The 16,565-nt window shown below is 37.7% G+C and overlaps 1 protein-coding gene across 1 annotated transcript in view; it reads left to right on the top strand.

The window, feature by feature from the left end:
* The window catches only part of PARD3 (par-3 family cell polarity regulator), a 714,541-nt gene that overhangs the window by 282,364 nt on the left and 415,612 nt on the right, over positions 1-16,565 (top strand). The window contains exon 3 of the mRNA XM_012642182.1: positions 1,110-1,290. Coding sequence (XP_012497636.1) covers positions 1,110-1,290 — 181 coding nt within the window. The remainder of the gene's footprint in view (positions 1-1,109; positions 1,291-16,565) is intronic.

Here is a 16,565-nt window from a genome sequence, read left to right as displayed (position 1 = left end):
TCTATACCTATCTGTGAACCCCCCCAGCTACCTGCTTATAAAAATCATGAGTTTATACTGATACCTCTGATTCTAATTTCATACCCCAGAGTTTATTCTAGCTTCTCCTTCTTTATAACTTCTGTTTGTGAGATTATTGGCTTTAATCATCCAAAATATTTTTACTCTTTTGTTCATTCCTTGTGTGTGTGTGTTGCAGAATGAGACTTGCTAAATCATACACTTGTGAGAAACAAATTTACTAACGAGAATGTAATGTTTGTGCCACAGTTGTTTTTGCCTTTAGCTTTACATTAAACGGTGAAAATAGAATTTTCCTAAGTTACTTAGGCTGGTTCTTTTCTCCCCCACTCCCTTCCGTGTGGTCACGTTTTTCATTCAGAACAAGGTTAGGTTTATTTGTTTCTATGCCATTTTGGATTTTCCCGCTCCCCTCCCTCCCCCCACCTCGCCTTGCCATCCTGGTTGATTTTAGTTATTTATTTCTGTTTTAGTGTAATTGAGTCATTGTTATGCTTCTAAGATTCAGAGCTATACGGCAAAATAGACTCAGAAAAGTGTCACTGTCTCATTACATTGTCCCTTCCCAGTCCCTCTTTCTTTCAATCCTATTCCTATTTATTCCCTGTTAAGTAACCCATTTCATTAGTTTCTCTTTTATACTTCCTATATATCCTATGCACAAATGAGCTGATGCATGTATAGTTTTTAATACTCTCCTCTTCCTCTATGAAGGGTAGCTTGTACTGTGTTGTGTGTGTATACACACACACTTTTTTGCATTTTTCCTTTCTACTTAACAATATATCCTATATTAAAAAGAGATTTAAATCCACCCTTCCCTTAGCATGCTGTGATAGGAAGTAGTTTTTATTATTTTCTACCCATAGAATTTTGAATATGAAATACACAACTTAGATATATAAAAGCAAAGCATCAAAATTCAGGGAAACACTGTTTCTTTGAAGTTTTACTTTCTAAAGCTTAACATTCCAGGGTCATAAATATCAGTATTTTTCCACTAAAGATTTACGTCAAAATAGTATAAATTTTTCATAGTAATTTAAATGCTTTTACTTAATAAATGCAAACTTGCCTTTCATTTCCAGCTGGTAGCAGTGTTTGACGAGCAAGATCCGCATCATGGAGGTGATGGCACCAGTGCCAGCTCCACAGGTACCCAGAGCCCAGAGATATTTGGTAGTGAGCTTGGCACCAACAATGTTTCCGCCTTTCAGCCTTATCAAGCAACGAGTGAAATTGAGGTCACACCTTCAGTCCTTCGTGCAAGTAAGTAAAAGCTCTTTCTTCTCTGTACATTTCATCTTAATTTACAGGGATACCAGCTTTTATTATCCATCCATGCTCTTGAAAATGGAATTCATTATCTGTTCTTATCAAAAATTGATTAAGTTTAGAACCTGGGCAAATGTCTTTTGCAAGAAGAGTAGGCAATTCTTCACATTTTAATAGATAGGGCTTACATTACTTTTAGTATACTTTTAATTGCTTGGTCACAGTAAATAAGAGCAATAGTTCAGGTTAATTTATCTGGATTTTCCTTTCCATGTATTTTATCTGAATGCTGGAAAAAATAGAAATAATCAGAGGGCTTTGCATGGGAACAAAACATAGCATCATTAACTGACAGTCAACTAACTCGGTTGCAACCATTATTTGTATTATTTGAACTTTATCTGAAAGTTACCTTCTGGGATCTGGAAGAGCTGCTATTACAGTGCCGCCTCCAGAAAAGGGGATATAGGACACAGCGACTCTGTATTAGCAATCCTAGGACACAGAGTATTTCTCTTCCGGGACAATGGCTTGAAGAATTCTGTTAGCCATTCCTGGAAGGCTTACTCAGAAAAGTGAGGTACTTTTGCTAGAGAAATAGTAGTTAGTGTTTGTAATTATGTAATTTTATGATGGAGCAGCTGTTACAATTCTGAAGGTCCATTTCAAGAAATTTGTAAGTTATTTTTAGGAATATCTATTTGGAAACGTTAGTTTTTCAGGTGGAAAATATGGTCTTGTGTGGGTTTACTGATTGATAGTCTTCAGTTGATCTGCAGATATAGATGGATAATTATACATCATATATGTTTATATAATATATAAAATTAGCATGCAAAATGTAGGTACTGGTTAGAATGCATAGTTTATTCCCCTAAAATGCATCCTTATTCTCATTTTTTTTGCATTGGTAGGAATCTATGGCATTTTCGCAATTTGCTTCTAGATGTTTATAAACTGAATGTATATATAAGGAGAACAAGGAAAGAATATTATACAATTAGCATGCAAAATGTAGGTAATGGTTAGAATGCATAGTTTATTCCTCTAAAATGCATCCTTATTCTCATTTTTTTTGCATTGGTAGCAATCTATGGCATTTTCGCAATTTGCTTCTAGATGTTTATAAACTGAATGTATATATAAGGAGAACAAGGAAAGAATATTAAAAATTAACACATCTGGTTGTCCATCAGAACCTATAGGAAAAGTGTGCCACATAGATGTGTAGAGAATTTAGAAGGAATAGTGCAAGATGGGACGTGTAAGTAATGGCGTAGAGCAGAGGTCCCCAACCTTTTTGGCACCAGGAACCTATTTCATGGAAGACAATTTTTGCACAGATGGAGTGGAGGTGGGGTGGTGTGGAGCTCAGGCAGTGATGCCAGTGATGCCAGTGATGGGGAGCGGCTGTAAATAGAGATGAAGCTTTGCTCCCTGGCCTGCTTCTCACCTCCTGCCGTGCGCACCCCCCCCAAGTTTCATGGTAGACAGTTTTTACGTGGATAGGGTGGGGCAGGGGGGCGTGGAGCTCTGCAGCCTGGTCCCTAACAGGCCACAGACTGTTACCAGTCCACAGACTTGGGAGAGGGGACCACAGCCCTAGAAGATTCTATTCAGGCAAAGACCAGTTCTAACCACTTCCTACGATTGCCCTCTATCATGTGGACAAGATGAGACCTAGATACAATGAAAAATGTTTCCCAGGAACCTTGGAGTGGAACGGCTGCTGTAAGTTGTTTTAGTTGAACATTTCTTTATATGCAGGATATTTAGGTTTCATTGTAAAATACAAGCAAATGTATTTTACATTAATTTTTGTGGAAGTAACATTTCTTTACTCCAAGGGCATATTAATACTATTTTAAAAGTCCGATATTGGATTTACTTTGGACAGTGTTTTTCAAAATGTGGGGCAGGTACAGTGCATGGTGTACAAGGTGATGTGTAGGTGGCACAAAAGTTACCCTAGTTTCTTTCGTTGTATACTAGCTCATTAAACCCACGATTTAATGGATATCTGCTTGGAATGAGCCTATGTATACAACATAGATTGCCTAAATTTGAGAAAATTTTAATTAACTCATAGTGCAAGTATTGAGGTACCTAGAGTTTGGAAAATGATGTCTTTATGTGAGTAATTGCACCTTAATGTACGTACTTAAATACAAAACTTTGTGTTGTGTTACTGTTCTGGTTTTGTATTTGTATGTTTTCTAAAGCAAGAAGCACTTGTGATTTTCTGCACCATAAGAAATGTTGGAGGAAAGGTAAATCCTGTGTAGATGTTAGAAGAATTCGAATGCATGCTGTCCCTCCCTTTTTATCCTTTCTCTCCTCTGGACTCAACAAAATCTCCAACACACAACCACCCACATTTGGCCGGCCCTTATGTGTAAAAATTTAAATGCTGTTTTCAACCCAAAATATCTCTTTTATCTTGTTTTTATTGAGAAAAAGTTACATTTGAAGCATATGTGTTGTCTTGCAGCCACCAGTGGGAGAATATGCAAATCTTGTTTTCTTGCTTTGATTTTTATACGCTGAGGTTGTTTAGATTTTAAGGCCTTGGCAGGCGTTGGGTAAGTACATGTTATGCATCTACTATATACAACATTCGTGACTATGTAAAAATTGCCATCACACATGAGCCATCTAGCTATTAAAATGCTATTTCGTGCTGTATTAATGACATTCATTCACACATGGAACATGAGTCTGTCTGTGCTGGCCGGCATCGCACCCTTGCTGTCAAGAAAGTCTAGTCTTTGTTATTTGCAGATTGGAAAATAAAGAAGCCAACAATATGTAGACATTTGCTCCATTGAGGAATATTTCTAATTAGGGGCATGACTTTCAGATAAATAAACTCTTCATTTTAGCCTTGATGAAAGAGTGATAACTTTTCTATTTCTGGTGAGTGAATTCACTCATTCCCTTTGTTCCATAAAGAATTTGGTGGAAGGTGAGAAAAACAGAGTATAATTCTTTTTTTCAGTGGAAACATGGGTATTCAGTTTAGGTATTAAGATAAAGCCTGGATGGGTTTAATGCACAGAATTCTCACCTTGTGGTCTTTTTGTGTTTTCTTACACACTACCATTGAGTTGGCCTTAAGCTTTTTTGTTAGTACATACAGAGAACTCTGATTTAGTAAAGTCAGTGGTTCTCAACCGGAGTGGTTTTCCCCCAAAGGACATTTCACAATGTCTGTAGGTATTTTTGGTTATCACAACTGGTAGGTGTGTGTGTGGGAGATTGCCCCTGGCATCTCGTAGAGACCAAATATCCTGCAAGCACAGGACAGTCCCCTACATTCAAGAACTCACCAGCCCAGATGTCACTAGTGCCAAGGTTAGAAACCCTGAATTGAATGAATCGTTGTTTTTACAGTCAAAATAGCAGTTATCTGAAACTTGAGAGAGAAATTTTCCTGAGTCCAGTATATTAAAAAATGTCCTGAATACCACCCTTAAACTAAGGGGACAAAGATGCGATTACTACTAATTACGCTATCATTTGTGGTAGGTAGCTGATGGACAATAATAAAGAAAGGGTGGACTGTGAGTAATAGTACACAAAATATTAGTACAATTATTGTTAGAACAAAAATATAAACTTTTCTAAAACAAATTTTTAAGGAAATGATGAACCACACAGTGAAAGACAAAAAATGTATGTAAAAGCTTCTCATGTCAAAGAAAGAAAATAAAATCGTATAACCATAAGAAATAAATACCTGTGGGAAGGAGAGAATAGGATGGAGGGAGCAGAGTAAGATCTTGACTTCTACTACCTTGTTTCGTATGTTTGACATCGGAACCTTATTATGTTTTCCATAATTATAAAATAATCCAATTTTAATTTTTAAAATGTTTTAAATGAATAATGGTACTATTCATAATAAAATGTTAACAGATAATTCTTAAAATAAAAAATGAATATGAAATACCTAAATACAAATATATATCCTGTTGGTGTCCCCAACATACCCCAAGGGTAACTATTATAAGTAATTTTACAGCACAGTAATTTGTTCAGCCAAAGGTAGGTGGATCCCAAGGAAAAAAAGAACTGCCAAGCAAACAAGAACCATGCAACTGTTTGTTGTTGGTGGTGTTAATCTTTGATTTTTAGGTGGGTGTTACAGGGTGAAGGAAATGAGGAATTACGATATTCCAATTCTGTCATTCCCGTCGCCATTGAGGAGCCAGGTTTCTTAGCATAGACAAAAAGGGACACAAATGTATGTTAGTGGAGAACATACAAAAATTTTATAGTCCTCACTTTGGAATAGGACATGTGATAATAAATTCATGGTATGTTTTATTTCTTTAAAAAAAAAAAAAAAGAACATGGAAGGAACAGTCCTCTATGTGTTCACTAAAACAGCCTAGAATCGGTGACCAACCCAGTAACAGATTTCTCACATTCAAACTGTGCTCTGGAAATAGCGTCTCCCATTAAAAGAGAATAGAGCTCCTTAGAGAAACGCTTGAATTTAGGTTTGGACAGGGGGAGTGTACGAGATGATCTTGGCTCATCATGTCATATTAGCAAACCAGGACACCACGAAAGGTTACTAGTTTGTGTTGGCTGGCCTAGGAGCCAACACGATGTTCCCGTTGGCCAGCAGTGGGGCAATTTGGAACATCAATAAGGGTAGTAACAGCAATAAACACATGAGTTTATAATAAGTAAACAAGCCAATGAGCAAGGTAAAGGATGTGAGTGAACCAATTTATTGTTGGAAAATTGTTCAGGGAAGGAAATAGTGAGTCATCTATTCTGCGTTTTCTACATGAGTGGTATCACTAGATAACCGAATAGTAGATGAGAGTAAAATTACTTTTTAAAGAAGTATTCTGGGTAATAAATGAAGATTAATAATAATAACAGAATTAGAATATTACTATTTTGTAATTCTTGATCAAATAATGGACTTAGGTATTGATCATTGCTGTGGTCTGTGTGTCCCCTACAGAATTCATGTGCTAGAAATCTAAGCCCAGTGCAGCAGCTTTAGGAGGTGTGGCCTGATGGAAGGAGTTCAGGTCGTGAAGGCTCTGCCTCATGACAAAAGGGGCGTGAGGGAGCCCCACTCTTCGTTTCCACTCTCCTGCCATGTGAGGACATCACGTTCATCCTCTCCTTCCCTTCTGCCTTGCTCTGTGTGAGGACGCGATAAGAACGCCCTCACCAGGTGCCAGCATCTTGGTGTTGGATGTCCCAGCCTTCAGAACTACCAGAGCATAAACTCCCGTTCTTTGTAAATTGCCCAGTCTCACGTATTCTGTTACAGCAGCATAAAACGAACTAAGACAGTCATCGGCCACTGCTAACATGAAATAAAAATAATGAGGGAGAGACACCCAACGCATCGTATGCCTCCGATGGAGGAACACGACACCTCCTACCAGGTAGCCTCGACAAAGAAATTAACCATGAACCCGATCAAACACCCAGATCCAACTGCCAGTTTACAGGAAGTACTGAGCACTAAGAAGCGTGTTAACACCACAGGAGATGCAGTCAGCCAAGTCAAGACAGTGGGAAACTGTATAAGACAAATGACCCACGTTCTTCCGTAAAATCAGTCGTGGCGTGGAAGAGAGGTGGAGAGGGAATTTAGAGATTAGTAGAGACTTTCGAGATACATAAAATCCAACCATAATGTGTGGATCTTATTTCAATCCTGATTTAAATGAAGCTTAAAACAATGACATTTATGTGCTGATGATTGAACACTAATTGGATATTCAATATTAAGGAATTATTATTTAGGTGTGATAATGTTACTGAAATTCTTTTTTAACCTTTATCTTTTTAATGATTCATACTGAACTATTTAGTGTTAAAATGATGTATCTGGAACTAGCTTCAAAGTAATGCAGGCTGGGGAAGTGAGGAATGGGTTATATATGGATTCGATATACTGTGTTCAAAATTATCCTCAATAATGGTGTTTTTTTTTTTTTAAATTTTAGGGCATTGCTTTAATTCTTTGAAAGTATACTTAATTACTTTTTCTCCTTGAACATTTTCCCCCCTATTCCATGCAGTTCAGAATTTTAACACAGTATCTTTTAGGCTTGACTATCTTTCATTGGTCATTTTTTCATATTTCTCTGCAACAAAGTGTATTAAAAATGTAACTTCTAATTTTTCTGTAAAATTTAAATATGCTACTGTGATCATTATAATTGTTAACATATAATTGATCCAGATAGCACAAATATACAAATATGTAAAAAATTTTGCTTTTTTTTTTCATGTCAAAATAAATGAAGACCATCAAAATGAGAATAAGCAAAGGCGATTTATTCATACTTTCTTTGGCAAGGGGGCCAGCCACTATTGCTTGCATTTGACAGAGGCTCCCAGACAGGCAGAGGAGCAGCAAAGCTTCAGAATGGGAAAAATGGGAGGGCTGTGGATGTGCTCTGATTGGAAGCTGTCGGCATGGGCAGCTGCAGGTAGGCTACCTAGAAGAAGGGTGTACTTTGTGATTGGTTAGAGTTGTTATGTTTTGCTTTCGCTGGTGGTTCCTAAGTTGGAAACAGGGTCAAAAGATTAGCAAGCGGGTGCAGTTTTGTGATAAGTGTATTACCCAATTCTTCTAACTCCCTCCAGTTAAATGCTAAATATCCATTAGTGGTCCTTCATCAAAAATTATTTTTACTGATATATCAGTGGCAAGACAACTGGCTTGTGACATCCTTTTTGTTGGATTATCTAGGAACTAGTTGAGTCACAAGAGGGTTTGCTACTCAGCCATTTCCTTTGTCAACTTCAAGGTCACTATGTTAAAACATGCTTTGTCATCCTAAAGTTTTTATGTGCAGTTGTACCTTGCATCAATTTGAAGAGCCAGGATAGGTGATACTCAATTTTTGTAATTTTTTTCAGTGTGCGCATATGTGGTTTTTTTTAAAAATTATTTTATAAACTAAGAGAAAGCCTATTTAGGGTGCAGTAATGACTTTCCTGTACTCTAGGCAATTTGGTCTTTGTGAGCCTCCCCCACCATAATATCAATAATAAAATTATTTTTGACATAACTTTAAATACTTCAGTAATTCATTTTTTCTGGTTTATGCAAAATGTTGTAGATTTTCATGGGGCCCTAAGGATAACATTTTATTCTGATATGAGAAAATAATAAAAACATTTTCTTTGACTCTTAAAATTTTATTTTTTTCTTTTGATTTTAAAAGAGATTAAAACATTTTTGTGGGCCTCTTAAAATATTGTGGTCCCTGTGCCTCCTAGACATTTTGGCTTGGGGCTATAGATAATGGAGAAATGGGGATGGGGAAGAAACATGATCTCATCTTGACCCCCTTGTTTTCAGGCCAGTAGAACTTTTTCACAGAACGCTGTATATTGAACATGAAGCTCTTGACATTGAATCCCTCTCTTGGAAGTTCTCTGCATCCTCCAGCCATATGCATGTCTGATCTAAACAAAACTGGATGCCAAATATTCTACATAAATGTTGGGTTTTGTTTCCACCCAGATTTTGATAAGTGGAGTGGGACTAGATTCTACTTTATGCTTTTAACCTGAGCTTGCTGTTCAGATACTCCTTCCTAGGACAGTAGTAGAGAGTGTTTATGGTTCAGGAAGGCAAAAGAGAGTCACATCATGAACCACTGGACAAGGTTAGTCATCTCTCTCATCCTCAATGCCATCATCTCTGAGTACCTACCTCAGGATTGTTGTGAATGGCAATGAGATAACGTTCAAAGACATAACTGCAGTGACATGATAAGCACTAGATTATCCGAAGGTTGTGGAATGGTGATGATAATGATGTCCCCTGAGTGCTGACCTGCTTCTTATGGGTGTTTAAAGGATTGGGATGTTTTCGAGCCCAAGTAACTAAGGTGTATTCTTGAATAGGGCACTGCTGGCCCCTTACGTAGATGCAGGGGAGTACTCTCATATGGTGTCAACTTGGAGCCACTTCTGTGATACGTGTTTAACTATCTCTATTTGAAATATTAATAAATCAGGCTTGGACCTAAAGTGTTCAGGGACATACAGGTCAACTGCATATCACTGAGGCAATCTAGTGATTTTTTTTTTTTCACTCTGTTTTTTTCTTTTTATCATTCTCAAGGAATTTTTTTATAGAATTCAGACATTTGGGGGTAGCCTGGCTTTAGAATCATGGCAGGATTCCTTTCCATTCCCAGAATTTAGGTTTTTCAATGTCTGATGGAAGGTGCAGATTGAATGAAGAATTAGGTTTCCTTTAGAAATGGCATATGCCCCAGTGCTGGTATTAATAAAATTTCTGCAAATAATACTGCTCTAAAAATTTTGGGAAACAAAATATGCGATTTATTACATTTTCTTTTTATTATCCTTTAAGTCTTTTATCACTTTTAACCTTTTCTAAGTTATGTTAATTTTGTTAACTTTTTATCCATTACTTGGAATTTTTTTTCCTAAAATGTTATTTAACTAATTTAGAACTTACTAACTTCCTAACCTTTAGAACTTAAAGAAATACCCATAATTGTTAGAGGGATTGTGTCGTAAGTTTGCATTCCTTTCCCTTCTTGATGTCTTCATTGTTTTCTTACCCAATGATATACAGATTAAGTTTGTCTTTCTAGAAGATCCAAAATTGTTGGTTTAGAGATCTATCCTCTTAAGATTAACTCTTACTAGAATACTATTTTCTGGATCTGATTTAAATATATATTGAAAATAGAAATAATATTCCTATTGTATTTCCTTTTAACTTGTGAAGTGGAGCATGGCATACAAATGGTATTCTCAGTATTTCAAATAATTACCTTCTTACTGTGCAAGTTCTTTTCAGCATACAAAACCCATCCAGTTTTGTTGTAGATGCAATCTGATTATTACATGTTGACAAGGTCATATATCTATTAATTGGATTGGAGATGGGATACAAAATTGCTGTAATTATTGTAATTTTCTAGCTAATTGCAGGGTTGGTGGTGAATATTTTACTTCTGCAAAATGAAAAACAGTATTCCATCAGAAGTTGTTTTATGGGGTTTCAGACATTTTGTTTTACATCTTTGGTGCTTTTTGCCCATAAAGTATCTCTTTTTGTATTTTCTTTTTCTTTTTTTTATATTGATCTGCCTCTGAATGCCACAGTGCTCATTGGCAGGCATCCGGAATGAGGCAGAGAGCTGAGAAGTACTCTCACTTACCCCTTTGTTCTGGTTGCCAAGTTACCTCTATTGTTTGTTTACAAATAGAAATATTCTCCTTTCAGACCAATAACAAAGGTTGGATGGGTTAGATCCAATTGGAAGAGGAGTCCTCTGCTCTCTTGTGACCTGTGCCCCACTCAGAAATACTCTCTGAAATGAGCATTAAAAAGAATTCGATTCACATGGTTTATGTGGTCTTTCTTCTTTTTTTTTTTGAGTTAAATATTAAGTTAATTATTGGTCGGCCCACTTCATATTGTAATATGAGGCTTGCTTTGCATATTCTCTCTCTTCTATTTTTGGCTTTATTTAAGCTAAGTTAGCTTCCAAAGCTGGAAGCTGAGTTGACATTTTAAACATACTGGTATGTATACAAGGTGTGTTTGCTGGGCTGTAGGTGGGGGGTGGGCACTGTGCTACGAAGAGGGTGTTGGAAGCTCTCTGCAGAAGATGGTAAAAGCAGACTGATGTTTATTCCCTGCTGAAATATAAACTGGAGGCGCAGGTGAAAATTGCCAACCCTAATGAGCAATTTGGCAGATGAGACAGGCTGTCAGGCGACAGCGGCTCAGCAGCGGGCGTACTGTCTGTGAACCAAGTTGTTTGTTCCAGAGGACTACATTTAAATACCATAAATAAAATCTTCTTTTCCACTTACTGGAGATCACAAAGAAGTATCTTTCAGCCTTCAGATTTCCCATTAAATAGCCAGCCATCAATATATGGTGATTTTGGTTACACAATTATTTTAAGCTTGCCTTTTTCACATTCTTCATCCATAAAAAAATGAACAAGATATATTTTTCCCACATCAGATCATAAGTAATATTCAGGCTTTAAAACCCAGTAATAAAATATAAGTGATCACTTGCTTCATTGGGCTGAAACATTTCATCTGTGGTCTTTGCATCGGAACACTCCAAAGTAACATTATAGTCTTTTCAACATACTGTGTCATTTATATCCGCTTACTTTACCCGGGAATCCTTTCCTCCCACTGAGCACGTGAAAATTGAGACATATGCATGGCTTTTCCCCGTGGAGGCCATTGATGTATCGAACAAGGGACATTTGGAAAAGATTTTCATAACTTTGTTGAATGTACCGGTTCCTTAGGAAGGTGCCCAGCCCACCTCTCCTATTTTCAAAAACCATTTGGAAAACTGAAGCTCAGTGTTGTAAAATAAGAACATATTCTGTGTGTATGGCGTAACTGCGGCTCAGCCCTTCCCCTTCAGCAGGAGCAGAGGTATGACCAGAAATGCACGAACACTTACTATTCCTCCCCATCCATTTGTTGGTGTAACTGTGGCATTTCCGAACACCTGTCTTGGGGCCAAAGCATCTTTCGGTGCCTACTTGGCACTGATACTTCTAAGTTTTCTCTAAGTAGAATAAACATTTGGCCCTTACATTTTATTGTGTTTATGGGAAGCACTTACATTTTGAAAAAATCTTCACATGTATAATAAAATACTTCACACTTAATAGTAGTGACTAGCAGTCCATTGGCCTGAGAAGTATTAATTTTGTAGAGATTTTCTGCCCATGTATTCAGGTGTAGACACTGGCCTGTAGTTAGCAGATGACACCCTGGACACTGCCCTGGTATTCATCTGGATAGCGATGTCCCCGGGGTTCACAGCGCTGCCTGTGGGCCGTCACCACACCCTTGGTATGTGACACGTTAGTGCAAGGTGAGTCAAAGATTTCAGAATTTGCCTTTGAGATTAGACCCAAACTGTGTATAGCTGGACCCCTTGTGCACCAAGCTCTTTGTGTTACTCAAAACCTGCTGAAATCTTAAGGAAAAAGTTTTACTAATTCATTTTTTTCTACCCCAAAGATTTCCCTGCTGCCCAATGACTTCCCTTGTCGCTTCTTTTTATCTTGGACTATTTTATTTTACTTGGTTCTGAGGTCTTGGACTCTTGCCTTTGTATGGGAATACACCTTATTTGCTCAGTTATAGTATCTGTTTACCACATGCAGAAGTAGTTACTTACACCTGAAAATTTGTAAAGGCAATATAGCTATCCATCTGTTAATAAAGTCTAATTTAAATCAAAGGAAGAAAGCCCATTTCCAGATGGCAGTAAGAAGGATGTTACCTAGAAAAAATAATTGCATCAAAGTGTTTGTTTTCAATAGACAGCATTAGATTGTATAATATAATACACTGGTGAATAAACAAGATTTTCTTTTTCTTTTTCATCTTCCATTTCAACCAGGTATTTGGGTTCCTTTTTTCTATTAGCACATGTCACAGAGAGACCCATCTCGTGGATTGTTTTGTCAGCGTGAAAGCCTGGCAGATAAAATCCTTTCTTCTCTTCTGCACATGATTTAGATCTCTTGTTTACTTCTTGAGAATATGTTTGCTTATTTATTTTTTCATTGCTTTTAGTGTCAGAAATGGCTTTGTCTTCCCAGTTCTGTTTGCTCTTGCCTGGCTCCTGTCCCCAGCTGTGGATATACCTCCTGTCTCAGGATCATTGCCTCAATCCCAGATACTAAAGGACTGAGAGGAGGCTACACAAAAGGCAGCAAGATGTTGATAAGCGTGCCTCTGATACTTTAACCTCCCCGACTCTTCCGTGCAATGGACGACTAGTAGTCTCTGTGAGGGTTACCTCTTAGAAGCGGGGGCTGGGGGGACCATCTAAATCGGTTCCATAATTCATTGTGTTATGCTGTATTTACTCAGTTCATTTACACTGATTTGTCAGTTATGAATTTATGAACACTATCAATTCATTGCCTACCTATCAGCGAACAATTTTTCTCCTTAATAAAGAATCTAGGAGCTACTTCGTGCACACAGTGTGGCTTGTGAGTGTGGAAGTGTGCGTGAGTGTGCGTGTGCTAAAGAAACGATTGGTGATGATGGTACCTTCTCAGAAATGAAGGTCTTTCTTAATAAAGATTTTTCCGTGTCTTCGATTTGATGCTTCCTTTAAATATTTTTCTCAAATTGACATTTAAAAGCACCTACACTTAAATAAAATCATGAATTTTCATAACTCCATAAATGGAGGATTATGGCTTTGCCTACTGTTTCTCCCTCTTGGTCTCATAAATCTAAACCATCGACCCTGCTTGTTCTTTAAGTGCTGTCACACTGTGCATTCCCTGTGTAGACTAGCCTTTCCATGTCCTCTCTCAAAGTTGCAGAAAGTTTTCTGTACCCTAAATGTTTTTTTTATCTGTTCCAGGGATTAAGCAGCCACTCTACATGATTTTTCAACTCTTACTTTTACAGAAAAGGGTAAATACAGCAAATACAACAGCCTGTTGCCTGTGCTGCAGTTGTATTTCTACCACATTACACGCAATGTTTTTTTCTTGTCCATTTGTAGTAGCACCCTAGCAATAATTTAAAAAATATTAATATAAAACGTGTGTGCACATAGAGACATATATGCACACATAGCTCATATTTAGTGAAGTTTATGTGTGGAAGGATTTTAGAGGTAGTGTGTAATTTCAGGAAAATCATGTTTTAAAAGATAAATGTTTAATGATAAAACATTTAAGATGGAAAATTACACTCGAATTATTAGGAAAGCCTCAGTCCAGTCAGAATAGGGAAAAAGCAGTAACCAAAGGGCATTTCAGAGTACCGCTAGGTTATTCAACCTCTCATCACATTTAATTAAAATGTCAATTTGAGTCATCACTGATCCATTGGTTAATTTGTTATTTAAATCAGTGTGAGAAGTATTTATTTTAAATATAGAATTTTGTTAATGAATTGGAAAATCGTATTCTATCGCTTGGCAGAGATGTTACAGCCTAAAGATTTATGACTTAGAACAAGAAAAATGAGCTGGTGATCAGTTTGCATGAGTTGCATGTGAGTATCTACTCTTACTTGATATTGGCCTTTTTTTCTGGTAACCAGAGTAAGGGAGTTGGAAATGGGAGACAGAAACAAGGACAGGGTAGTATCAAAAAAATCACAAAACAAAACTGCATTGAATTCTGAGTGTGGACCTGTGATCCACGGTTAAGGCTTGGTAGGGTCATGGATCCGGCCCGAGGAGGATGGGGAGAGCCATGTGGGCAGGGATCCGGATGTGGTGTTGTCTCTGCTTCATCCAGAAAAGTTACCAGCTCTCCCATCCTTGTTTCCCATTTTTGTCCAAGATTTGCTTCCTGTCTTCAAAATTAGGAAATTCACTTAAAGTAAATGTATAGTTTATCTGCCCCAGTTTTGAAGAGCAGCGTGTATGTAATTCTATATGTGTTTATGCACGTAGCTATTGCTGCTATGACAAATTACCACAAAATTAGTAGCTTAGAGCAACACAAATTTATTGTAAGTCAGAGTCCAGTGTGGATCTCACTGGGCAGGAATCCAGGTGTCAAAGGGCTGCATTTCTATCTAGAGGCTCTAGGGGAGAATCCAATTTCCTGCCTTTTCTGGATTCGGGAGGCCACCTGCATTCCTTGGCTTGTGACCCTCCTTTACTCTGTCTCTACCATTAGCAACCTCTCATCTCTTGGACCTGTGTTCTTACTTCTCTGGCTTTTCCCTTCTACTTTTCTCTTCCACTTTTAAGGACTCCTGTGGGGCCAGGCATGGTGGCTCATGCCTGTAATCCCAGCACTTTGGGAGGTCAAGGCAGGAGGATCGCTTGAGGCCAGGAGTTCAAGACCAGCCTGAGCAACACAGTGAGACCTGGTCTCTACAAAAAACATTTAAAAGTTAGCCAGACATGGTGATATGCACCTGTAGTCCCAGCTGCTCAGGAGGCTGAGGCAGAAGGATTGCTTGTGCCCAGGAGTTTGAGGCTGCAGTGAGCTGTGGTTGAGCCACTGCACTCTAGCCTGGGCAATAGAGTGAGATGCTGTCTCAGAAAAAAAAAAAAAGGCTCTGGTTACTTTGTCCTGTATGGGTGAAGACGCTGGGATCATCCAATGGGCCCAGTGTCTTAGTCCTTTCAGGCTGCTATAAGAAAATACTTCAGACTGGGTAGGTTATAAACAACAGAAACTTAACTGTAATAGTCCTAGAGGCTGAGAAGTGCAAGATCATGATGCCCTCAGTTTCTGTGTCTGGGGAAGGCTTGCTTTCTCATTGATAGTTTCTTCCTGCTGCATCCTTACATGGTGGAAGGAGCAAACAAGTTCCATTGGGCCTTTTTAAAATAAGGACACTAATCTATCATGAGGGTAAAGCCTCCCCAAAGACCCTACTTCCTGATATCATCACCTTGGGGGTTAGAATTTCAATGCATGAATATCGGGGGGAAACAACATGCATTCCATAGCACCAGGATAATCTCCTCATGTCAAGGTCTTTACCTTACTCAAGTCTGTGAAGGGATTAGGATGTGACATCTTTGGAAGGGGCCCCTGTCATACATTTGTTCTCATGTTTTAGTCTAGCATGACAAAAATACCTCCATTGCTTTGTGTATGCATTGTCTTCCATGAGCAGGTGATCTCATCAGGTGAGAATGAATGTCTGATCCACCAACATCCACGCACTGATCATTTTGATTTAAGTACACTGGGAAGGAAAGTAACGAGTAGTGAAGGGCAAACCACATCTTCAGTATTTCTTTGAGACCATCTTTTATTGAAGTGAGCCAAATGGGGCAATATTTGTAAAAATAAAACTCTAGCCATTGTTTTGTAATTATGTTCGTTTGATTAAAAAATAACCTGTGGTAACTGAGTTGGTTGATATTTAGCTGTTTTGCATAATTTAAAAAGATTTTTAAGTAATTATAGATTGCCATGTGATAGGTGTGACATTTTGAAATGTCACACCTATCACATTAGAAAAATTTTATACAAATTGTAAATACTGGACATGGTGGGCAGTTTCATTCTTTCACAAGTACCCTCTTAACTCGTTCAAGCTCTCTTTCCTGCCTTGTGATTTATTTTACTTTTAAGTATTAAAAGTCATCGTAACATAAGTTATGTTATTATGTTATTGGAATGTATGTTATTGTATTGTGACTTATTGGACTATAAGGTAGTTAAGAATTAGATGTAACTTTCATTTGTAAACTTCTGTATGAGTTCCAATTTTTGAGCTATTTTGTATTT

This window comes from Propithecus coquereli, unplaced genomic scaffold (genome assembly GCF_000956105.1).
Source record: "Propithecus coquereli isolate 6110/MARCELLA unplaced genomic scaffold, Pcoq_1.0 Scaffold177, whole genome shotgun sequence".
NCBI lineage: Eukaryota > Metazoa > Chordata > Mammalia > Primates > Indriidae > Propithecus > Propithecus coquereli.
The sequence above is the reverse complement of the archived record's forward strand: the minus strand, read 5'-3'. Positions and strand labels throughout refer to the sequence as shown.